Source organism: Pungitius pungitius, chromosome 9 (assembly GCF_949316345.1).
Source record: "Pungitius pungitius chromosome 9, fPunPun2.1, whole genome shotgun sequence".
In the NCBI taxonomy this organism is placed as follows: domain Eukaryota; kingdom Metazoa; phylum Chordata; class Actinopteri; order Perciformes; family Gasterosteidae; genus Pungitius; species Pungitius pungitius.
Genome location: NC_084908.1, coordinates 18,761,451 through 18,785,957, shown reverse-complemented (window position 1 = coordinate 18,785,957; position 24,507 = coordinate 18,761,451). Strand labels below are relative to the sequence as shown.

At 47.0% G+C, this 24,507-nt stretch overlaps 1 protein-coding gene across 1 annotated transcript; it reads right to left on the bottom strand.

Annotated features, from left to right (window-relative positions):
* Positions 1-68: 68 nt before the first annotated feature.
* On the bottom strand, positions 69-24,351 carry LOC119218075 (uncharacterized). Its single transcript, XM_062564478.1, has 65 exons — positions 24,262-24,351; positions 20,326-20,423; positions 19,708-19,726; positions 19,516-19,552; positions 18,640-18,765; positions 18,200-18,399; positions 17,999-18,102; positions 17,796-17,908; positions 17,430-17,693; positions 17,171-17,245; positions 16,830-17,071; positions 16,293-16,377; positions 16,074-16,217; positions 15,708-15,910; positions 15,516-15,607; positions 15,182-15,300; positions 14,907-15,083; positions 14,787-14,818; positions 14,396-14,493; positions 14,260-14,282; positions 14,143-14,164; positions 14,034-14,061; positions 13,847-13,925; positions 13,427-13,573; positions 13,094-13,308; positions 12,744-12,844; positions 12,534-12,652; positions 12,243-12,410; positions 12,124-12,155; positions 11,940-12,037; positions 11,486-11,508; positions 11,382-11,403; positions 11,265-11,292; positions 11,070-11,148; positions 10,434-10,580; positions 10,132-10,343; positions 9,915-10,018; positions 9,487-9,605; positions 9,232-9,387; positions 8,446-8,660; positions 8,219-8,304; positions 7,589-7,725; positions 7,366-7,491; positions 7,082-7,272; positions 6,903-6,991; positions 6,622-6,749; positions 6,360-6,487; positions 5,978-6,092; positions 5,612-5,833; positions 5,342-5,512; positions 5,066-5,215; positions 4,907-4,971; positions 4,672-4,801; positions 4,468-4,553; positions 4,248-4,377; positions 3,780-3,970; positions 3,543-3,633; positions 3,310-3,439; positions 3,038-3,228; positions 2,709-2,861; positions 2,481-2,617; positions 2,225-2,364; positions 2,033-2,127; positions 1,421-1,784; positions 69-1,140 (listed from the first exon to the last, which is right to left on the bottom strand). Exons 2-65 carry the CDS (start codon positions 20,375-20,377, stop codon positions 1,058-1,060), a joined length of 7,848 nt encoding a protein of 2,615 aa, XP_062420462.1. The 5' UTR covers positions 20,378-20,423; positions 24,262-24,351; the 3' UTR covers positions 69-1,057.
* Between the last annotated feature and the right edge of the window lie 156 nt (positions 24,352-24,507).

The window sequence follows — 24,507 nt, the reverse complement described above, 5'->3', positions numbered from 1 at the left end:
TGTGTGTTTTTTATTGTGAATTGGTGACACTGTTTGTTATAGGTAAATACAAAATAAGAAAATGACAAAAAAAGACCCAATCATGACACTCTTGTTTTTAAATTTGACAATTTCATCTTACTCAAAAAAGTTAATTGTTTTGTTGAAAAATGTAAGAAAGAATTTTTTTAAATACGTAATGTAAAAAAAAGTAAAAAAATATTTGAAAAGAAAGAAAAAAAGTAATGTTAAAATATTTTAAAATATTCATATAAATATAAATTAATTCCCTTATTGGAGTAGTTTGGTAAAGCGCAGCAATTCCATCTCTCAGAGGAGTTCGTTAAATTACGTCAACTTAATCTACACAAAATGGCCAAATTCCAGTTGGTTTTAAACAATTTGTTGTACGCCCCATGACGTTCACAGAGAAATTACACTAACTATCATTAGAAGAACCATAGGTCCTCCGCTCCGACCACCTCGGTTGTCATGGAAATCTTGAAGTTGTTATATGTTGTGTTATTAGCTGCCTTTTTTTTGTTTTACAAAGTTAGACATGAAAAAGTGCTTAAACCAGACACATGTTTTGTATTGATTTATGATTAGAACTGTATTTGATGTGTATTGCACGGACAAAAGGATGACAACTTATTCCCCTCAAACATTTAACTGTTATCATACTGCAACTTAGTAAGTGCTTTTTGATGATTGTGCAACAACATGCATTTATCATTAATCACAGGCCTTCACAAAGAAGGCAAAGTTTTCAAAATAGATATGTTAGGATTACAGCAAGCACAGCAGAAACAGTAAAATGTTTTCTTTTGCTTTTGTCCATTCCACCATTACCTTTAATAATTAAAACAACCCTGAAATAAAGTAAATATATTATGTCAGCTGGGGATATTGAAAAGTGTACAATATCTGTTCTGGGTAATTTCTGTATTTACATTGAATGGATTATTATTGCACATTCAAATCATCATGGCTAAATATAAAATGTAAAAAAATTAAAATCTATTCTTCACTTCCTGGATACATATTCATCAGGTACAATAATCCACCTCGTGTTCCATCACACGAAGGAAGCGACGAGCAGCGAGAGAAGAACGAGGAAGGAGAAGCCAGCGTCTGCTCGGACGTTGACCCCGTTGTTCCCTGAAAGACACAAACTCGAGTTAAACATCAGTGAAAATGATCAAAAGATTACGACTGCAATAATAGCTTACAATATGTACAAAAATAAGGCTGTTCACGGGTCCCTTGGTGCTGTGCCAATCGACATGGACTCGACGCTAAATATAAACGGTAGAAGCTAACGCTAAAGCTGAAGCTAACGCTAACAGGTCCCAGTGACGAGTCGCAATTCAAACCAGTTGATGATCCACGTAACCGGCACGGAGGTACAGCTGCAGCTGAACCCTTTTAAAGCGCTCACCTGTGGTGCTGGCGCCGGGGGCGGCGGTCCCGGGTTTGAGGTTGGTTACCGGGGCGGCGGTCCCGGGGTTGGTTGCAGGGGCGGCGGTGGAGTTGGTGGGGTTGGTGGAGTTGGCGGAGTTGGCGGAGTTGGCGGAGTTGGTGGAGTTGGTGGAGTTGGTGGAGTTGGCGGAGTTGGTGGAGTTGGTGGGGTTGGCGGGGTTGGCGGGGCCACCCCTTCCTCCGACAAGCCCGATACCCAGCGTGTCGAGCTCTGACTGGAGCTGCGTGGCGATCCAGCTCTTGACCAGCGGCTGGTCTTCATACAACTTCAAATCGGGCAAGTTGGCGCCGAGCAGACCTCTGACCTGACTAACGTTCAGGCCCTAATGGGGGAGAAAGCGACATTTTACACAGCTATAACTCAGCGTGGAAATTGCACTGTTTTGACCAAATGCAGAACATTTACTCGACCTGAAATGCAGCAGTAATAATAATCCAGCAACATCACATATGCTAGAACCACCCTACTGCACAAACTCATCCTCATGTTAACGTGGCGTAAAAAAAAAATACATATGCCAAACACCTGGACACAAACACACAGGGACACACACACACACACACCACTGACCATCACAACGTTGTTTTGCATTCTGGTGAAGGTACTCATGTCCATGTTGACGCCGGAGCTGGACAAAAGTTGGACGTATGCTGAATCTGCGCCTTCTGCAGGGGCCAGAAAAAAAAAAAGCTGTTATCAAATGAAGACGATCTGAATGCATCACAGATGTGTTTGTGTGTGTGTGTGTTGTTGTTTGCGTACCGATAAACGGTGCTGTGAGCTGGTAAGACGAAACGGGGATGGTCGAGCGGGTGTTTGTTGCAAACGCCTGCTCGGCGATGGTGAACAGGACTCGCTGTTTCTCCAAGGTGCAGTTGGACATCGTCAGGACGCCGGCGTCCCTGCGGGAGGAGGGACGAGCGCACACAGAGTGAGAGACGAGGCGCAGGCCCGGTAGAACCTAGCACATGCTAGACTACAGCAGAACCTGCGTCCGGCGCCGTTCTGGGCTCCTTACTTGATGCTTTGTTGGGAAATGTTCTTCAAAACGTCGGCGTCCAGGGAGCACAGGTTGGCTCCTCCGATGGCGTTCAGCTCGCCGGTGCCCAGCGTGTTCCCCGGCTGACTCAGGTACTTGGTGATGACGGCCTTGGCCTGCGCGAACCAGAGGACATCAATCATTCGCCCCCGCCGTCGACCGACGCACTGCATGCCAACGGGTGCCTTTTTTGACTCGCTTGCTCACCAGGGTCGGGTCCCACCGCCCGTCGGACGGGTTCATCAAAGCCGAGAGGGTGTCGATCTGGGTGATGTTCCACGTGAGAACGTCGGCAACGGTTGCCAGGCGGGAGGCGGGGCCCAAGAGACGAACCTGGTCTTCTGGGACGATGGGGTAAATCTGAAAAAAAAAAAAGTCAGAATAGTTATCGACCAACAGAGGAAAAAAAAAGCCCTGACCAACTCGCCGGACACTTTGGTCTACATCTCATGTGTTCACAGGCGTTACGTAGGTCATAGAATCCATTAATTTAGTTTGGACCCTAAATCAAGGGGGGCTAAAAGCACGTCCCGTACCTCTCGCAGCTTGCCGAGAACGACGCTCAGGTATTCCTCCTGGTCCACTTTGGCAATGATGGCGTCCAGGTTGTCTCTGACGGCGGAGGCGCTGAGGCAGCAGTTGAACTGAGTTATGTCGTCGTAGTCGAAGGGGAAGGTCGGATCGCTGATGGTCACTTGGGTGATGGTTCCTACGGTGCACCCGTTCACTGGGAGGGGGTCAAACAGCGGTTAGAACAGGAGGTCCGTGAGGAGGAGGAAGCAGACGACGGAGAGAGAGAGAGACCCACCGATGGCGCGCTTTGATTTGTTTTTAATCGACTTCCTTAGTTCGGCCTTCAGACTCCTCTTCTTCTGTCGGCCCACGCCGTCGCTTTTAAGGACCTCCAGGAAGTACCTCAGGAACCTCTGCTTCGTTTTCTGCTCGCAGGGACGAGACCAAAAGAAACCGTCAGCGCCCGTCCTTCCGCCGCCGGGCCCCCCCACCCCCCCGATGACCCGCCTTCAGGCGCGCGTCACTCACTTTGTCAAAGTTGTCGTAGAAGGTTGAGGTCAGGTAGAGCGGCAACATCCCGAGGTCCTTCAGAGTCTGTTCGTTCCATTGAGACGGAGCCCTGATGCAGAAAAAAAGACAAGGAACTCAAACTGAAAATATAAACACCCACGTTTGAACTTAAATGGTCTGTTTGTATCTTGAAGAAAAGAAACAACAGGCTAATTAAAGGCTACTGGTAAGAAGGCTTTGTGCTAATCGACGTACCCGTAGGGCGTTTTCCCGCTCTGGAGCAGCGCTTGAGCCGCGGCCACTTGATCCGCGGAGAGGTCCGGACAGCTGGCCAGCTGATTCAGGATGGACGGGTGAGAGTTCTGAATGTAGGACCCGTTCAGCGTGCAGCACATGTTTCCCAAGACCGATATGTTGTCCTCGGTCAAACTCGTGTTTGTTATGCCCTTAGAAAAAAAAAATCCATTACAGATCGGGAATATCAACAGAAGTGTGTAGCGTCTGAATTCAATTCAATCTGTTAGAAGGACCCATCCAGCTGTTTGACGGGTTCGGGTTCTTTTCCATGTGACGTGTGACACCCTGACTTACGCACTGTAGTTTGTTTGACTTTCTTTTTTTTTTTTTAAATGGTTCAGTTTAAAAACGGTGTAAAACGAGCTCTTCCTGCATGGGAGAAACACGTTGAGATGCAGCCGTGGTTCTGCTCGTCGGTGGACTCACCAGGCAGCTCCTCGCGTTGTTGAACAAGGAGGTTTTCATGTAGCTGAGGGTCGAGGAGAAGACGGAGAAGTCCGCGCCTGCCAGCTGTTCAAAGTAGGACCTGCAGCTGGACTGCGGCACCAGCAAGTAGCTGCGGAGACACACAGATGAGATGGAAACTAACAACAACTGCTCCGACAGTCACTCAAAACAAAACCCTTTTGGACTTCACCAAACTCACTTGTAGTAGAGCAGCACATCGGGCGGGTAGAGGCTGAAGAGCGCGGTGTCCGAGTCGTTTTTGATGTAGTTGTACATGCAGGTCAACTGGAAATGATGTAATAAATTCATGATGTAACATCTAGTTCCCAAGCTGTGGGCCGTTGGTGAATTTAGACCCGGCGAGAACCCGAAGCCTTCATCGGGACAGCACACATGGTCTCACCTGAGTCTCCACCAGGGGGACCTTGTTCTTGCCGGTCCTCCGACAGGCTCTGACGAGCTTCTTGATCTGCACCACCTGAACACTCCTCACTCCGGTGCACGTGAACCCTTGCAGCAGAGAGGACGACAGACTGCGCGCGCACACACACACACACACACACACACACACACACGTTAGATGTTATCTACATCCTAAGATCCACCTGCGGCGCCGTTGGTGGCCATCCAGGACTCACTTGTTTGGGCTTCCCAGCGCCGCGGTGGCGGATTCCACAGCGATGACTTCGAAGAACAGCTCCGCCTGAGACGGAACAAAATCATTGGGCTCAATCTCAACTGAGAAACAGCAGGTGCTCCGTTTCGTCAACAAATCCCAAATCCCCCCCCCCCCCCACCTGCTGCCGTTTCCACTTCTTCTGGTTGAGCTTCTGGATCACGCTGCCGTTGTTCGAGAGGCCCAGCAGCAGAGCAGGAGGGATCTCTGTGGCCATGTCATTTGGGACGTTCTGGATGATCACGTCTGCGTTTCTGTCCAGCGATGTGATCTGTCTCGGGGGGAAGAGGGATGGCGGGTTAAACGCGTTAGACCCGGCGGTGATGTCACGGCGCACCTGGCCTAAGTGTGTCTCTCTCTCTCTCCCCTTTTCTTCTGTCAAACAGACAAATCATACCTGATAAACAAAGATCTGCTGGATGATCTGTGGAGCGAACGCCATGTGCTGCAGGAACGAAGGGTTTTTGGAGGCGGCGAGCAGCGCCGGGGCGTTGACGTTGCCGATGGCTCGGGCTGGAACGCCCACGATCAGAGTGCCCAGCAGGAGCAGCGACGACGTGCCGTTGATCTGACGGGATGGAGGGGGGGGGCGGGGCACAGATTAAAAAACCCCAAATGAAATCTGAATCCAATAAAAGGCGCAGACGGACTGGCAGACAGCAGCTACCTGGAAGGCCCCCGAGGATACCAGGGACTGGACCAGGGCCCAGGCCTGACCCTGGTTCCAGCCCGGCACGCCGCTCAGAGTGTTGATGGCGATCAACAGCTGCTGGGGACTTATCGCCTTTATCTGCCCCGTGGACAGGCCGGTGCTCGCCGCGCCGAGGGCAGAAATGGCGCTGGCGTCGATGACGTTGCCGAAGTTGCCCGCCAGCGCCGCAGAAATCTGCAACGCAAGAATGTAGAGGTTTATTTTTGTTGCTTTTTTTTTTAGTCGAAACGCTTGCTCCGTAACGTAGAGAAAAGGGAGAAGTCAAGACATGAACATCGTGTGTGTAAACTTCACAGCACAACGTGCGTGTTCATCACCTGGGGGGTCCACGGACGTACAGACGGCGGTGAGGTTTTGCAGAACCATCATGCTCTCCCCGGGACTCAGCTGGCTGAACGCTGGACCGGGAGCGACGCAGCGGCACAACAGAGGAAGTCTGCCGAGAGACGGGGGAGGAATTGGTTTCACACGCAAGATGGCGCCCTTCAGCGCGGGCGGATTGCGCTACAGTAAGGCGAGACCTTACAGCCCCCCCCCCCCCCCCAACCTGTCTACATCAGATGGACACCCCAACTCAAACAGTCTGCTCGCAACAATTCTTTTGTTGTTTTTTGGATGTCTTTTTAGGAAGTTTGGGTCATTTATAGCCAGCATGTATGTCTTTTTTGCTTTTGGGGTGAGGGTGTGCTTTGGTCACACTCACAGCAGGGGGTTGAAGTTGCTGTCCTGTTGATAAACGAGCTGCACGTAGTAGTTGGTGAGGTTGAGAGGTATAGAAGTGTGGTTGAGCAAGGCGATGTTCAGAGGGTTCACTGTGAACACCTGGATGACCTGCAGAAGGGGGAGGGGGGGGGGGGGGGGGGGGTTGGGGAGGAGGGTTAACATCATGAATCATCTTGATTCCAGGCCCCCGGTGAACAAAAGCTGAGCTGCAGTTCAAGATTTCATCAAATCCGGTCGAGTACCTGCGCCGACCCGAACGTCTGCAGGTCCTCCAGAGTGAGGAAAGCCATGAAGGGTCCGAGGTACTCGGCGAACCAGGCCGTGGAGTTCAGGTCCGCGTTGCCGGGGTCGTAACATCTCGGCGCCGCAGCTACAACGACAATTTACAAATATTTACACGGGGGGGGGGGGAGTTCACTGAGGGAGACAAATAAAGAATGCATAAAAACGATGGTAGCATAGGCCTGAAGTAAATACATTTAATGAGGTATAATCTGCCTAAAGCACTACAATGAAGAATGACCTGAGGCGAGGTAGGCCCTGATGCTGTCGAACACATCTCTCCTCCCAAAGTCCACGGCAGTGTAGTTGTATTCACCCAGAACCGAGACCCTGAAAAACACAAATCACCATTTTTTAAAACCCCAAAACATTGATGTTTTTAAAAGAGAGAGCCAAAGGTCTATTGCGAGCCACGCGTACAGCTTTTGGAAGGCTAGGCAGGAGGCGTTTCGCGTGCTGTTGGGGCTGATCAGACCCTTCGTGAGGAAGGCCAGGTAGTTGCGGAGACGTCGGTCAAACCAGGCGTTGACCTCCGACCTGCTGGAGCTGCCGAGCGCCACGGGCCAGACGCAAGGCAGCGTGGGCCGCCGCACCGACTCCGGGAGGGGCTCCTGTAGCGAATGTACACAGTGACATCAGACATTACCTGTGTCATTGACTATGTGTGTGTGTCTGTGTGTGTGTGTGTGTGTGTGTGTACACACGGTGTCCAGGAACGTCGGGGTCTGGATGTAGTTGTCGTAGATGGCGCAGAGCCCCGCGTCATTGTCGACGACGTCGGGCCGGCGCAGGAAATCTCCGAGAGCCGAAGGAGGGATGGAGTTCAGCAGCTGGAGGAGAGTAAATAAAACGGTCAATAAGCCGCGCTCTCGTCCCGCTGCCACAACACCACGGGTGACCTCGGCGTGGTTTCTCTGCGACGCCGACCTGGTGCATCCTGCCGGGGGGCATGAGGGACAGGAAGGCGGTCAGGTTGGGGAACTGGAAGCCCAGGAACGAGCGCTCCAGGAAGCCGTAGAAACTGAGGTTGTAGTTGTCGCCGTAGCACTTGAGGGGTATCGGCCCTGCGGGGTGACGGAGGGAGAGAGGTTGAGACACACAGGGAGCTGAGATCAAATGAAGGCCGGAGGTCAGAGGTTATGGACTCCGTTAGGAATGAAAATAAATAAATGTATAAGTGTGTCTTGGAGGGTTAGAATGGAAGCGGAGATGAATTACCTGACAGCATTTAGAGTTAATTTTACAAAAAATGTATAGTTAAATTACTCTTCCTCATAATGAATTACCTCTTGAGTCAATGATAGACTCTACTACTTGGACATTGAAGTCTTGGAGAGGAAGTGTTTGAGGGGGGAAATTACCACACACTTTTCTAGGTAAACTTCTCTTTACATTCACCGTTTCTTCCCCAAAAATACCGAGTGCACGTTTCCTTGAAACTCTTGCAAAGACATCTTTCAACATTCCGTGTGAAACCGCCGGCGGGATTCGAGAGCGAGCTCGTGCACGAGAAGCCACTCATTGCAACACTCGTTGCTTTTCTTTCAGCGTTTTCACCTGTGAGAGTCTGTACGATGCTGTTGTGGATTTCTTTCTGAGTGTCTTGACTGAGAGATGAGATTGTTGAATTCAAAATCTCAACTCTGGAAAAACCATAAAATAGAGAAGGAAAAAAAAAATTAATGATTTTTATTTATACTGCATGACCACATTCATTGATATTTGATTTTTACCAACCAAAAATGATCTGTGCTCGTTGAGAAACGACGGTCTCGTGGACTTACCCCTGCTGCTGGATGCTGCAGTTTCTCCCCGCGAGGATTCTGAAGAACGGGGCGACGTGGTGCGGCGACAGGCCGACCAGCAGGGGGCGCACTCGCCTGAGGAGCCACTCCAGCACGACCTCGTCCCCCGTGGAGGGGTCAGAGAGGTTGGCTCGATCGAACACAACCTGCAAGAAGGCCGACCTGACGCCCGAGGGGTAATCGTTCTCATGACCCTGCACAGAAAGAAAAGCCTTTAAATCGCACTTTTCTGGAGGCCGAGGGCTCAGCATTAAATGCTCTTTCTGTTCATTTTTGGGCAAAATAAATATGTTGTTATATATGTTATCACATCATTTTTAGTTAAATGTTACAACACTTTCCACATTTTTCTAAATTTCAGAACTACTGCAGATATCCTTACTACCTCTTCGTTGCATTGCATCTTAAACTTTGACCCGTCGGGTGGCTGTATTTACTCGCTGTTCTGACCAGTAATGGGCCAGGGCGGCACTGGCCCGCCCACATTTCTCACTGGCCCGCCCAGGCAAGTTTGATCAAATTGTTTTTTAGTTAAAATTTTTTAGTTTATTTTTACTATTCAAATGTATTTAAGAAAATTTTGCAATTTAGCTATTCTCTTTTTCACTCTCTAAGGTTTAATTATTATTTAAGTAATTTCTTTTTACAAAAAACTGTAGTCCCACCCACTTTTTCACTGGCCCGCCCCAAAATACAATTTCTGCCTACGCCCCTGGCCCCGACGCGGCCTCAGATCAGCTGCCATCTCTTATTTCCCGCGCTCACCGTGATGGCAGGGGAGAAGTCGTCGAAGAAGGCCGCCAGGGATCCGTCGGGGATGTACCCCGTCACCACGGCAACCGTTTCGGGAGAGGTGAGCAGGCCGGGCGCGGCGGACACCTCCGCCAGCTGCCTGACCGTCAGCTGTGGTAACGCCGTCAGCTGCCAAACGCACGAGCGAAAAGGTGCAAATGGTTACAACGCGGCGGCGGGGAAAAAAAAGGGACACGAACAAATAAGAGGGGATGAAACAGGAAGTACCGCTGAAAAGTTGGAATAGAGCATCCGCAGGTCGTGGAAGGACGCGAGGAAGGAGAAGCCTCCCAGGTTCTTCTGCAGCCATTCGCTGCTGCTGTTGATGTGTGAGCTGCAGCTGGGGTCTGAACCACAGAAATCACTGTCAAATAACTGAACTTTGCTGTAGAGATTCATTTTGGTACAGATCCCTAGAAAAATCTTAACTTAAATCAACTTTGTTTTTTAAGTAAAAATGTCAGACATTGCAAGTATAACACAAGCTAAAATAATAGCAATTACATAGTCCGGTGTTATTTAACAAATGACAGGAGACATGTGTTACAAAGAGAACATTTTGAATCCTTTTGATCCACAGATTTAATTCCATTTTGTCCATTTTGATTCATCCATTGTTGCAGGGCGAAAAAAAACCAAAAAAGGCGGGAACATACCTGCGGTGTCCTTCCTGCTCAGGAAAGACTTCATGAAGTGCGTGTACACAGAAATCTGCCCGGCGAGGGTCATGCGTGGCCGCAAGTCGCTCAATATCTGCACCCTGCAACGGAACGAGGGGATGTGTCGTCAAGGCAGAGCGTGGGGGGGGGGGACACAGAGAGGGATTCAGACCTGCGGTCGGTCCAAGGTGTGTGCCGTGAATGTGCTGCTCACAGACGCTGGTAGCCGGTGCAGTTCAACCCCTTCGCGGCGAGACACGAGAGGAAGTCGGCGGAAGCCGCGGGGAGGAACCCTCCAAGCCGGATTTGGAACCACAGCTGGATGAAGGCGGGGTCGCTCAGGCTGCCCGGCAGCGGCATGTCCAATCGAATTTCTCGTATAGCGTCCAGAACCGTTGAAACCGCAGGATTCCCGGGGTCCAGAGTCTACAACAATAGAAAAAGGGAACAAAAAATAAACATTAATATGGTTCTGATCAAGAAAAGGGTCAATTGAGGGCAGGTGTTGATTCGTACCGTGTTGGTCAGAAGGTCCAGAGCTGCGTCCAGCACACCTGAGGCCTTGGAGAGGAGGAGCTTCCAGGCGGGTCGAGAGCCACCGGAGACAGAGGAGCGATTGCAAACCAAGATGGCCGCCAGGTCTTGTGCGGTCAACGCTGGCGGCTGTGTGACGGATGGACCACCGAGCGAAGGTCACGCGATGGATTTTAGCACATTATTTTAGTCACCACAACAAAAGCATGTAAGAGCCTCTTAATAATAATTTAAAAATCGGAAAGTCTGCATTATGAATACTTGATGGTCAGTCTTCGTTACTTTGGACTACAGGACTTGTTAGAAGGTTTTTCTACATCTTAGTTCTACTATCTTTACTTTTTTTAAATCTGACTTCTTCTTCCAACCCTCGCAGTTTGGCACCTTGGAGCCATTTTGGATACTTTGCATTCTACTTGGTGCATGAGCAGAACACTGCATCATTTCATATGATTTATACCATTAACTATAACCATCAAATGTAGGGGAGTTAAATTAACACATTTATATTACTGAGACGTAGTGGAGAACTTGTTCTTAACTCAAGTGAAGTAAATACAGAAAATAAATACTTAAATACAGAAAATGAGTAAATGTGGAGACGTTGTGGTGTCCTACCGATGCACAGGCGATTTCCTCAACAGAGAAGTCACAGAAACGTCTGTTCGTCTGTCCGAGGTTCAACTGCAGCAATGTGCTGTGGTTTGAAAAAATAAAATAAAAAAAGAATCCAAAATAAAATGTTGATGATATATAAATATGAAATATGTAGAAAGCTCAATCATGGTAAATAGAGAGGTTCTGAAATCCCACCTGTTCACTCCAACACAAATGTCCCTTTCTGTAGAAAAAAATAAATCATTCACGGTGATTATTAACATTCACATACTGGATAATGTGAATGAAGGTCGAAGCAGTGAGAGAACTTACCGTTTGTTATGGTCACGTTGCACTGGGAGAAAAAAGGATGATGAGTATTTTATCCCAAAACAAATGAGACAATTGATCATTCATATAATATCACAGTACATTACCTCTCCACTGTTCAGGATGCAACCTGTGAGGAAGGTTTGAATGAAAATTTCAATGGTATATAATGCAATATATAATAACAAAATTTCAATGGTATGTTTACATTATGGTGTATAAACAGCAAAAAAACATGTTCAGATTTAATGGCCATCGTTTAGCAGTTTGTATTTCATTTAAAATATTCAACAATATACAGCTTGATTCATTTTTTATTTATTTTAACAGAGGAAACAAGTGAACGCAGCACTGACATATTATCTATTTTTAAGTTGGTTTGTTGAACGTTTGAATATTAACATGTACTTCTGTTTGAAGTTAAATGTTGGATATATGTGTGCAAAATAACCAAATAAAAGAGATATGCAAAGTATTCCATTTATGCCACTCATGTTTAGAATAGTGAGCGAAAAAGCATCGACTTGGCGTTGATAACATTGTACAGACTGAGCTTCTTACCTGTTGGCATGTGGTAAGACAACAGAGTCACAGTGTTGCTGATTAATGACACTGTACTAACAGGAACCGTGGGCGTGATCATGTCCAGTCTGTCCAGCCTGCAACAGCAGCATGTGGGATTCACTTCACAGCTCCATGTTAACATAATCATTCAAGAATAATTCATCAAAATGTGTGAACTTACAGTGTTTTGTACGATGAACAAGAGAGGTTTGCCTTCAAGTACCAAAAATAAGGATTGTTACCTTCAACAAGTAGTGCAGAGTGTAAATTGTGAATAAATAGAGATCTTTTTTTTTATACCTGGTACAGGGTATTATCCAAGTAATACAGGAACATTGGAATTTCCTCGGGAGACTCGGTCAGGCGATCAAAGATCTTGTTTATGATGCTGTCTTTCTCTGGAGAATCAGGAAGGAGGGACACCAGCTCTGCAGCCTGCTTTGGAGTCAGGAATTGTACGACCTCCAGCTGCATGTGGGGGGGATGGAGGAAGAAACAAAACGTTCACTTCTTGTGAAAACAATCGGGGAACGAAAACAGGCATCGGCGAATTCATCCGAATTCTCGATATCAGCAGAGATGGATTCTTACGAAGTTTAATTCTGGGCTGAGTTGAAGCAGCTCCCCGAAGTCCAAGAGACTTAAAAACCGACCCAGGTTCGACACCACCCACTCCGCGCTGCTGTTGGATGCAGACACACAGTCCGCACCTGGAGCCCGTCGTTGGGATGAAAAATACATCCATCATATATTCATTTACAGCAAGAGCGCTCCGGGGCGTTTGGATCGTGCGGCGAGTACCTGAGTGCGGCTGCGTCAGGAAGCGCAGGATGAAATCCTTGAGGACCACGCGCTGTTGCGCATAGGTCAGGTTGTCAAATCGGGCGTTAAACTCTTGCAGTCTGACGAGTAAATCAACCACAGAATGAGACTTTTCATTGTATCTCAAATTGGACATAATAAAAGGGAGACACGACTCTGTTCCTCATCAACAATGGGGCAAAAATAAAAGAGAAACCAGACGAGAGGCAACCTTCTAACAGGATTAGTCGGCCTGTACGTTGGCCTTATGCATCCTGGGCTAAGGCCTCTTTAGAATGAAATAAAGTAACCTGCATGGGGCTCTGTGAGTTTGTGGAGAAATGGCTTACATTTGCTGGTATGAATGACAGCTGAGGTTCCTCCTGGTCAGACAGTGGAGGAATCTTCCGGATGCAAAAGGCAGGAACGCGCCCAGACGTCCGGAGAACCACTTGTCCACGACGCTGCTGTTCATCAGCTGCTCGTCCGTCAGCATCGACACTCTGATGTCCCCGATCACGTCCAGAACCGCGGACGCCGATGAACCGACCGTCGTGGTCGTGGACTGGAGGACGGATCATTTGAATCAATCCACAACTGTAGCCGCTCTCCCTCGATCTACTCTAAGGCCGATGCACTCGTTGGACCAGTTGTCGAGGATGTTCACACAAAAAGACACTGACCTGGTCGGCCAAAATGTCCAGCGCCGGGTCCAAAACGAAGGACAGCTTGGTCAGCAGCGTCTTCCACAGAACTCTGGAGTTCGAGCTGCTTCCAGGCAGATTACACTTCAGGAGAGACACCATCTGATTGGCTGTGAAGTTCTCCAGCTGTATGTGAAACACAACGATTGGTTATTTTGATCCTTTCATATTTATACTCTGCACATTGTTGGGTACATGTAGGTTATCAAAACATTAATCATTTTATATGATAATTTAGCAGTGAGTGACAACATCCGTTGTCACTCACTGCTGTGGGCTGTATTTTTTTTCTATGGTGACTGCATTTAATTTATATATATATATATATCCTACATATTCAAAACATGTCAAAGTAGGTTTGGGACTGAAGCTCTTATAGTCCTATAGTACTATAGTCACCTGAGCACATGCATATGTCTCCAGGGTGTAACCGCAGTTAACTTCCATAGATGGGTTCATATAAGAGAGCAGCTGAGAGCTGTGAAAGCATGTAAAAAAAAAAAAAGAGGGAGGAAAGAAGATCAAATACACAGCTAACGAGACCGTTATTTGTCATTTTGGACAGATGTCCTAACCAACGGGTTACCTGTTGACTCCTTCGCAGATGATGGTACCTGTCACCAAAAAAAAAATTCAGATTTTTGCACTGGAGAGATTTAGAGTAATGTGTTGTGTAATAAAATGAGACTTCTTACCATTGTAGGGGATTTCTGGGCACTGTGAATGACAAAGTTAATACATTTCGTCTATGAAAATTTACAAAACCCCAAAACATACAAACAGACGTTAACATTTTCTTTTTAAATTCTCACCAATAAGTCCCCTGGAACACACTCTGTCAAAACACAGAATGACACACAGTTGAAAAGAACTCATATAAATGGTGCCGTTATGCTTCACCCTGTAGAGGTTGTGCTATGTGTACGTGAGAGAGAGAGAGAGACTGACCATCTGGCGCCACGCTCATCAGCTCTCCTATGAAAGTCCAGATGCTCGGTTCGATGTCTGGCGGCACCAGTGGGATGGCTCTGTAAAGTCTCTCGAAGCTGACAAATAAAGGAGAAACGTCCCACGGGAATTTAGAGTGACACCCCTAATGTATGGCTAAATATTTGCTTTATACGTGTGTTCTGCAAACTCAACGAACATTTGTAGTTAACTGTGACGCTTATGATTCATTTATTGGTTTTATTTGGTTGTATTTGCACTTTATATTTGTGCTGCCCTCTTCAGACATAGTGGAGTAAAAAGTACATATTTAGCTCTCGGATGTGGTGAAGACTCTTAAATAATAAATACAATAAATTAAATAAAAATATATACATAACCATATACTCACATGTGTTCGTAGACGATGCACGGTGGCTTTACCTGACAAATAAATACCATACAATGAATCATCCGACACGGTTCAAAGATCTTTTCCAAAAGCTTTAAGGTATCATTTCAAAGCCGCTACCTGGGGGATGAAATTCCGCAGGTAGTACGCGACCTCAGAGAGCTGCGCCCTCTCGGGGGACTCCAACAAGAAGTCAAACACTCGGTTGATGACCACGTCTCTCTCGGGTGGAGTCGGAAGAGGCAGCACCAGCATCTCCGCCAACTGCCTCGGACTCAAGAGGGGGAGGACGTCCAGCTGCACAGAACAAGGGGTTCAGGACGGAGGCTTCGGGGTGCGGGGGGGTGGGGGGGGGGGGGGGGGGAGAGAAGAACGGCGGCGTTTTCCAGACTTACTCCCGAGAAGTTTGGGTTGAGTTTGTAGAAGTCAGCGACGGAGGCCATTTGCAAAAAGGCACCGAAGTTCTTTGTCAGCCATTCGGCGCTGTTGTTCGCCGACATGACACACTGAGGATCTGATTGGATCATTCCATTATTACCAAGTTATTACTAACCAACCACATTTACTTAAGAACTGCAAGTACATATTTGATGGGGACTATTTCCTTAATGCAACATGCAGGACTATGTGCAGCAGAGTGTTGCGTATTTAACTTTAACTTTAAGTTGTTCGTCAGCCTCTCTGTTGATATTTTTGCAGCATTTTTATTTGATTGAGAGGTTTACTTACCATTTGTGTTGTGATTCAAGAGGAACGGATAGATGAAAAAGTAATAGATATAAGAATACCCATAGTCGTTGTTCTCACTGAATGCTGCCACACTGCACACATTGAAAAAAATAAAAGAAATAAATGACATGGCATAGATTGTACTCTGTGTGTGTGTGTGTGTGTGTGTGTGTGTCAGCTGTTCACACTCACAGGGTTTGGAAAGCCGGGCAGGAGAAGTTCTTGGCGCTGAGGCAGGACAGGACCTCCACGGGCACGTAAGGCCCGAGAGGCTCCACTTTGACCTTGAACCAGAGCTTGATGAAGGCCGGGTCGTCCAGGCGCTCCGGGCTCGGAGACGGGGCGTCCGCCTCCGTGAAGAGCTGCTGGAAGTCGGACACCACGGCGCCGAGGTCCTAAGGGGGGGGGGGGGGGGGGGGTTTACAATGAAGATGTGTGAGAGGTGAGTTCCTCCCAACTGTGGATTTATGAAACAAATAGTTTCACACTTCAAATGACACAAAGACGACCAACGATTATTAAACACTTTTTTCAGTCTTTTCAGGTCAACTCGCTCACCGATGTGAGCAGCTCCTGCATCAGTGAATTCAGACGCTGCGTCAGCTCCTCGATCAGCCTCGCGACCGTCTCCTCGGACATCGTCAGGTTGCTGTCGGCGGCACAGTGCATCACGTGGGCCACGTTCGCCACGGCGTCGGTCAGCTGGGGAAGAACCAGACGGGGGTCAGTCTTCAATCCTGAAGAGGATTCGTGGCTGGACAGCAGAAGGTCCCTCACCCCGCATTGGCTCTCATCGAGGGTGATGCTACAGATGTTCTGGACTTCGGAGGTGTCGTTCTGCATGGCGTCGTGGTCCAGGTAGCTGCACACAACGCGGGAGACAAACGCACATTCACTGGATTTCATGAACTGCTGTTGGTTATTTGGCCACTTTTCTGCACACGCGAGAGACGAAATGTATTGATTTACTGGATGCTGAGTTAATGAAAGTCACATCCGTTGGTATCAATTCATTGATATAATACGGTTTGATGAAACCCAGCCTTCTCATTGGTTGAGAGTGAGTCACGTTGGATTTTGCGCGACCGTTAGCTGACATTTTAGCTTTTAGCTCGATGGCGAAACCCCCTCGCAAATGATCCTCTTGAGGCAATGCCAGCTTTCGCAAACAGACAGTTAAGGTGGACGCCATGAGCGATGTGGGCCTAACAAACCTCTGAACTGTTACATCATTGGACCATAAAGTACAGCCTGTGGTATCATACTGCTTTACTAAACCCTAGGGTTCGGGTTAGGGTTAAGAGCTCGACTCACAACAGCTTGTGGAAGGCCAGCTTGATGTTTGGATGCATCAGGGCGCCGTCGCCCGGCAGGAACCTCCGTAACACCGGCACCACGGCGCGCTGGTACCAGGCCTCCACGTCGGTGAGGTCCACCCGCGGCGCCTCCGGGACCACGGAGGCGCTTGGCGGTCGGTACGCGTCGGCCAGCTCGGCCAGAGTCCAGTTGAGCAGGAACTGGGTCAGAGTGGTGCTTTTTATCTCCGCCGCCTGCCTCTGCAGGAACACAGCAGGTGGGGAGTTATTTCAGGTGTGTGCTGAATCATGTAGCCTGTGTGTGTGTGTGTGTGTGTGTGTGTGTGTGTGTGTGTTTACCTCTCGAGTGAAGGACACAAAGTGACGAACAAAGCTCCCAAGGGGTTTGGAAGCCGCCATGACGCCGCTTAGAATCTGCGTGCATATATATATATATTTTTTTTACCAAAACAGAGATTTTCCCCAGAAGTCCCGCAGACTTTTAGTTCACGCAGCATTACAAAAAAAACACATTATATCTTGTGTGACTGAAGCCTTAAAGTCAAAGATTAAAATAAAACCAATAGCTGTTCTAGATTCAGATCTCGCGCTACAACACCTTTTTGAGTTTGTTAAGCGGGGACGGTGGCGGGTGGGGTTCAGATGTGGGCCTTGGGAGGTAAGGAGCAGGGGTTCCGGGGTCGGTCCAGTTCTGGCCGGTTCCCCAGCCGAGGCCCCCGCCGGAGCCGGCGGTGGGAGGCGGGCCCCCGGCGAGCAGGCTGTGCAGGACCAGGCTCAGGGTGCCGTTGTCCAAGCCGCTGACCTCCGGCCTGAGCAGCAGCTCCGCCTTCTGCGCCGGAGACAGCAGGCCGAGAACCTCCAGCTACAGGGAGGGGGGGGGGGGGTCGAGTAAGGAGAGGAGGGGGGGGTTAAGACGACAAAGTAGAAGTGAGACAAACTCTCCGACCCGGCGACAGGAACTCACTCCGCTGAAGACCAGGTTGAGCGTCGCGAGGTCCTCCATCCGGGCCTCGGCCCTGAAGGCGCCGAAATTCTTCATCAGCCAATCCTCGCTGCTCTGCTGCGGGCTCACGCAGCCTACACGGAGGCACGCACACGGGTCAGCGGACGCGCACAGCGAGATGTGAGCAGATCAAAGGGTTTGAACGGGGGTCGGTTGAACTTTACCAGCTACTCCGTCCCGGGACAGAAAGGGGTACATGAAGAATGAGTAGATCCACTTCTGTCTGACTGGCTCCATCTCGGAGTAATGGAGGCTGAGCTCCCTCACCCTGAGGGGAAAGAGAGGGAGGAGGAGCTGAGGTGAGTCGTCGCCACAAAGGTCACGGAAGCGCCGACAGAGACTCGGAATGGACTTGGAAGACGTACACGGTCTGGTAGGTGGCGCAGCTGAAGTTCTTGGTGCTGAGGCAGGACAGGAAGTGCCTGGAGACGGACTTCAGCAGCGGCCTGATCTTGACCTCAAGCCACATCTGGACCAGCGCTTCGCTGTGGAGGGGGTCCGCCGCCGGGTTTAAAGCCAGCTCTCCCTCCAGGCTGAGGAGGGGCACTCCGTTCGCGCTGGACCTCTGGTGGCGTTGATGGAGAGAGAGAGAGAGAGAGAGAGATAGAGAGAGAGAGAGGAGAGTTTCATAGGGGGAGACAAACACCGCAGACGACCTGCAGGCGACCTGCGTGGAACCAGAAAGTTTACGGCGTGACCACGGCAACCGGAACGGCCCGGAGTTTCCAACCGCATTCCTCCCGTTGTGCGTCTGTCAAGAGCAACGTGCTCACACCCCGCCGATAGTTGTCTCGGGGGCCCGTACCATGAAGGCGTACACGTCCATCGCCCCCGCCAGCATTCCTCGCAGCCTCCTCACGTGGTCCGCGCCCGCGTCACGCGACGGCAATCCCACGCAGCGCAGGAAGCGAGAGGTCGGATCCGCCGGACCCTTTGGACGAGGGGAGAACGAGAGGGGGGGGGGAAGTGAGCCTAGGCAGGACACTAGAAAGCCACCGAGTCATGACATCACCGTTGACTGTGATCGGACAAATGAATTTTCCTTGATTTTACGCTACAGATTGCTGCCTGGATTCCACATGCTGTCACCTGTCATCCCAGGTGTAATCACTGCCAATCATTTGTCCGTCATCCATTGAGCCCCGCCCCCTCCTTTTCAAGGCCCTCTACGTCGTACACTCTTTCTCAGTGGTATTAATGACACATTGTCTGTACAGGTGCCATGTCAGGTTAAAGTATAACGATGAGCGCTCTCTTAAAGGCGCACACACGCGCGTCGACGCTGCGTGGGAGGTGATTTGCTCAGTTCCCAGTCATGATTCAGCATTCCTGGTCTGTTGGTATTCTTGGAATTGTCCTTGTTTTACATTCTGACATGGAACCGCCCCCGCCCCCCCCAGACTGAGTTCTTTTATAAGTTGCTGCCTTCCATTACTGGAAATTTGCCACCACACCCTCTTCAGTGAGTCTTCAGTCCTCAGTCTTCGGCAAACATTGGAACTTGTTATAAGATAAGTCGATAATTTTTTTTGTTTGTAAAATGATCATCAAAGGGCGGATACGTTTTAGGGGGGGTTCTTTTTTGATTGCCAGAATGATAAGAAAAAAAAATGCAGATCTAGTTTCGGATTTCTCCTTATTGTTTTTTTACGCTGTAAGAATATGGCACATCATCACTCACCTGAACACATCCTTCTGTTGTTGTACAGGTTTCATTCCTGTGAATTTCCAGCCACAGAGATGTTGAGTGACAAAGGATGACATAACAATTACAAACAGGGCGAGGTCCTTACAACAGAGGAAATATTTAATCTGCCACCGGTTTTGCAATAACAACAATGTTTGTGTTTGCGTTTTCCTTTTTTGATCTCACCTTTGTGCGACTGATGGCCCTGCAGAGCAACACAAAGTTCACTTTGTTAGAGCCCACATGTCCATTGAAAGGACTTAAACCAGATTGAAACAGGTTATTCCATCATGAGACATTTCATTTCATGGTGCTACTTCCTTATGTTATACAGTCTACACCTACTTATCTGATTAATTCTTGCCATTTCTAGTTTCTTCTAGATTACACCAATTCATCCAGTCAAATTACTCAATGTGTAATCAATAAATGGCTTCTGATTTTGACTCTGATGGGGTTTAAGCTCATTTATTAAAAAATTAAAGAATGGGCTTAGGAAGTTCTGAGGGGGCGGACCGATGGATGTGGATTTACATCCTCCGGTGGGCTTTGTACCGGTAAATACTGAATGAGATTATCTTTATCCCTTAAACTACAAGGCTGCTTTTGATGTGTCCAATAAAAGAGCAGAACCGACAAGTCCTTAAAGGAACACTTTACCCCCCCCTGAAGGATCATTCCAATATAATATTCTCATCTTTACCTTGGTTGTCATTTTTTTTAGCGAGGTCAATTCTTTAAAAAGTGTGCATTTGGCCGTATCTTGACAATAGATCCTGACACTTATAAACAAAAGGCTCTCACCTAAGCAGCTTCCCAGTAAGTAGACCAGTAGATACAGATAGCTTGCTGTCATGATGCGACGTGTCTCATGGGAGGAGAGGGCTTCGTGCTGGGATCCACTGGGGAGGTAATGAGAGAAAGCGGTTGACACAGTGAGCCACCAACAGGCTCTCAGGACCCACACGGGGACGGAAAAACAAATCTACTCCCCCCCCTTTCTGTTCTTTTTAAACACACACATCGAAAAAACACATTCTAATCGCCTCGAGTCAACGGAAAAATTCATGTTATGTCACTTTTTTTTCTTCCTTTTTTTAAAAAAGAAAATCCCCGGATAATCATATTTTCAAAAAGCAGATAATGGGTCTGAGGGGGTTTGATTAATCTGGTGGAAATGCAGCGTGAATCAGGGAGCGGCACTGAGAAAACAGCATCACGGTCCACTGTGTGTTAAAGAGCAAACAAAAGAAGCATCAGTGGAAAGAACACCCGAAACTCGACACCGTTTAACGTCCTATCAATGAAAAAGAAAAAAAAAAGAACAATGAGTGTAAAAAAAAGGATCTGTAAATGTCACCTGTAAAGTATTTGTTACTAATGACTCTAACGCCTATTTGTTGGAATGCATTGATGCATTGATGCAAGTATTCCAAGTATTGTTCTTTATTAATCTTTATTCAGCTTCTATTTCTTCCGTGGCACGTTTCAACCCCTTCACACTTTCAGCTATTCATTTCAAAGATAATAATTATTTCAAAATAAAAGCCTCAATGATTATCTATAGCACAGAATGAAGCTGTTTTGTTAAAATACGTATTGCTTTCAAATACTAGTAAAACTAGTAGTACTTCTACACCTGATACCGCTTCTACTATTACTAATACTCATACTAATAGTATTTCACCTGCTATTATACTATACTAAAAAGACTCGTACTAATACTACTAGTGGTACTAAAACGCTATCACTACCAGGAACACTGCAACTTGTAGTATTCCTACCTATAAAACTACTTTTACTATCAATACTATTATTTCTATTGCTATTATTACTACAACTACTACTCATGTTACTACAAATACTACTATGACTAATGATGATTACACTAGTACTACTACTAACACTATTACTTTTAGTTTTTCTACTGCTTTTAATCTAAAACTTACTTCTACAGCTACCACGAGTACCACAATTACAACTAGAACTAATACTACTACTTTCTACTACTTATATTAATACTCAGCTTTATTTTTCTTCCTTTATTTCTTTATTTTTTCAAATTCAAATTCAAATAAGCGTCTCCCATTTCTGTTTTTTTTTAGCAATTCTTTTAAGTTCATTTCAGCTCCTTCCATTTCTGTATTTTAAGCAACTTCCTGAAGTTAGATTCTGCTTTTAGCATCCCAACGCATTTTCAGCAGGAAATGCATTTTCTAATTCTCATCTTCATCCCCAGCTGCGTCACCGCAAAACGGCAAACAAACACGGCCAAATTGTTTATTCGCCAGTTAGGAGGACTTTGCATTGACTTTACATTGACTTTGCATTGACTTTGCATTTGACTTTCATTCTTAACCAGGAAGTTTATCCCGACCCAGAACCAAGTCCACGCATTCAAACCTGCTCTAAATAAACCAAACCGGACACGCGAGCTGTGATGCACGTTATGATGAACTGGTTCGCCGGCATTTAGCCTTTTAGACTCCTCTCCAACATCAGGTATCAGGAACATTTATCACCAAAATATGTCAGAAATACAAGGAATTTAACGGTTGGCGCCCTAACAGCAGACAGTTAGAGACAACATCGTGCAAAAAACCATCTCAGCGTTTTTTAAACGGCTGGATGAAATCCATTATAAAGGGTCCTAACTGGGTTTTTTTTTAGAACCCTGTAGACAGAGAACAATGTACTGTGGCACGTTACAATGACGAAGGTGACGTGCTGCTCGTGTAAAGCGAATCAATGTTTGCTCTCCTCGTCGCTCGGTCGTCCCCCACCGGCCGGTCCTCGCCTTTGTCTCTCGCTGTTTGTGTCCCGGGCCGATAACGAACAGCAAAGTAACCCTTTAAAGCGATAACAGCCGCCAAATGCTGCTCGATAAGTAGGTTTGAGGAGAGCGGTTTGACGGCCGTGAAATCAAAAAAGGTTATTCAAATAAAAGGCACTATAGAGGTGAGTGTGTGAGTGTGTGTGTGTGTGTGTGTGTGTGGAGGGGCATTAATCATTAACGACACATCACACACAGTTGTTTGGTGTAATGTTAATATAAAAAATATAATTTAACGTAGCTTTTTGATCCAAAATGAGATATGAGTCCACACTTGTGACTGTAAGAGTTCCCACGACGTATTAATACAAGTGCACACACACAGAGTCATGTTTTCAGGCCTTTTGGTAACACAACTTTGATTTTGGGGTTACCTTAAAGTCTTCCAGCCCAAATCCAAACCTTTAACCAAGTCTTGGATCGTGTTATGCGGATGTGCTTTTTGTCCCAACGAGCCCCCCCCCCCCAAATCGAGACCGAATTGTGTTCCCACCAGGTGGTTGAGACACACCCGTGCGTTCCTTCATGAAACTTTCACCCACTGATTCTTTCCTTCAGAGTCATTTATTGCAACACACACACACACACACACACACACACACACACACACACACGCAGATGAATAGTTGAACGTCAAGTGTTTGTTCAGGATCATTCCATGTTTATCTGGCACGTGAAAGACTAATATTGTTTCAAATATTTTATGTGACTAATTCACAATTTCCAAACCAAGAGCTTAGAGAAAGGAGTGTGAAAATGTTTGTGCAATAAGGCCGGTTAATGCACACACACACGCACACACGCACACACACACACACACACACACACCTTCCTTTTAGGTTTTTTTGAATTTGAATGATGCAAAGTGAAAATGATCATTGAACAGGCCACTGAAAGGATTGTCATTAACAAATCACCTGTGATGCACTATTCCTTTTTGTTGTTTATTGATATTAAAAGGGATGAAATGTTGCTAACTTTCACTTTGGTGAAAAGTACAAAAATGTATCAGACTTATTTTTTTTTCTGCCCCCGACATTAAGGTACAAACTATGCGAGATGTCAGGTGACATAATTTGGGGAGTAGTGATTGTCAATTCGTGCTTTATATTTTTATCTAATTTTCTATATCTTATTTTACTCTATTTTATTCTTATATTGCACCAATTCAGATTCCTCCGTGTGTAACATATGTTATAAACATAAATGGCTTCTTAGTCTGATTCTGACTTTGAGTATTTCCACTTATTCAAATATTTATTTGATAATTAGTTACTTTGTAAAGGATTTGACTGAATATGTTCCAGTGCTGTTGGGTAACTACAACGTCAAAATAAAAAGCAGCAGTGATCCTTATTTGTTTATAATCATATTTACCCTGAAAGCATTTCATATAAAGGTTACTTTTGCTCACATATTTCAGTACATTGTCATTTTAAGAGCAGGACTTTAGCTGGTAAAGGAACATTTTTTACAATTGTCTACTTGAAAGTGTAGGGTTTTTTTTTTTATTTCCACCTCAAAAAGTCATGAAAAAAGTAATACAATTTTAAATAATTCTTTCAGCGTGTCTTCTTCTTTACGCTAAAGTCACATTTGGAACTCTTTATCCGGCTCGCTCTGACCCCTTCTTGCTGAGGCAGTATTTATTATTTCCTACTGCTCATAAATGCCTTTTTGTTGAGCAGACACAACAAAAAGCAGCACGTGATCTACCTGCTCAACTGCATTCATCCACCGCTGTACGAGTCGCGCCCCCCCCCCCCCCCCCCAACCGCACCACAATCATTTTTATCTGCTCTACATAGAATGAATATCAGAAAATATGACTTTTTAAATAAGAAACCGTAGGATGGGATTCTTTCGAGTAGAAAGTTAGGAAACAAAATCAAAACCAGACTTCTTACCCGATGACTCGGCCGTAGCTGCAGGCGTTAAACTCGTTCTGCTCACTTGTGACACCTGAGACGCGACTGTGCTGCTGCTGCTGCTGCTGCGGTAAGGTGTGTTCTTAGTGACGATGACTCCTCTGCGCGGCACATGTGGGCACGACGAAGGACGGCCCCCCCCCCCCCGGCCTCGCTGCTATTGGTCCGCCGGTCTTAATTGTGTGTTACAATACGTAAACCACATTCTTTTCATGCGGTTTAAAG

Bases quoted from the DNA above. Each gene is read 5' to 3' on its own strand.
- LOC119218075 (XM_062564478.1), bottom strand. From the start codon at position 20,377: ATGACAGCAAGCTATCTGTATCTACTGGTCTACTTACTGGGAAGCTGC. The intron at 11,509-11,939 runs GTAAGAAGCTCA...CCTTCCTCACAG, and splicing joins GTCTTACCACATGCCAACAG to GTTGCATCCTGAACAGTGGA. The intron at 5,216-5,341 runs GTATGATTTGTC...CCCCCGAGACAG, and splicing joins AGCAGATCTTTGTTTATCAG to ATCACATCGCTGGACAGAAA.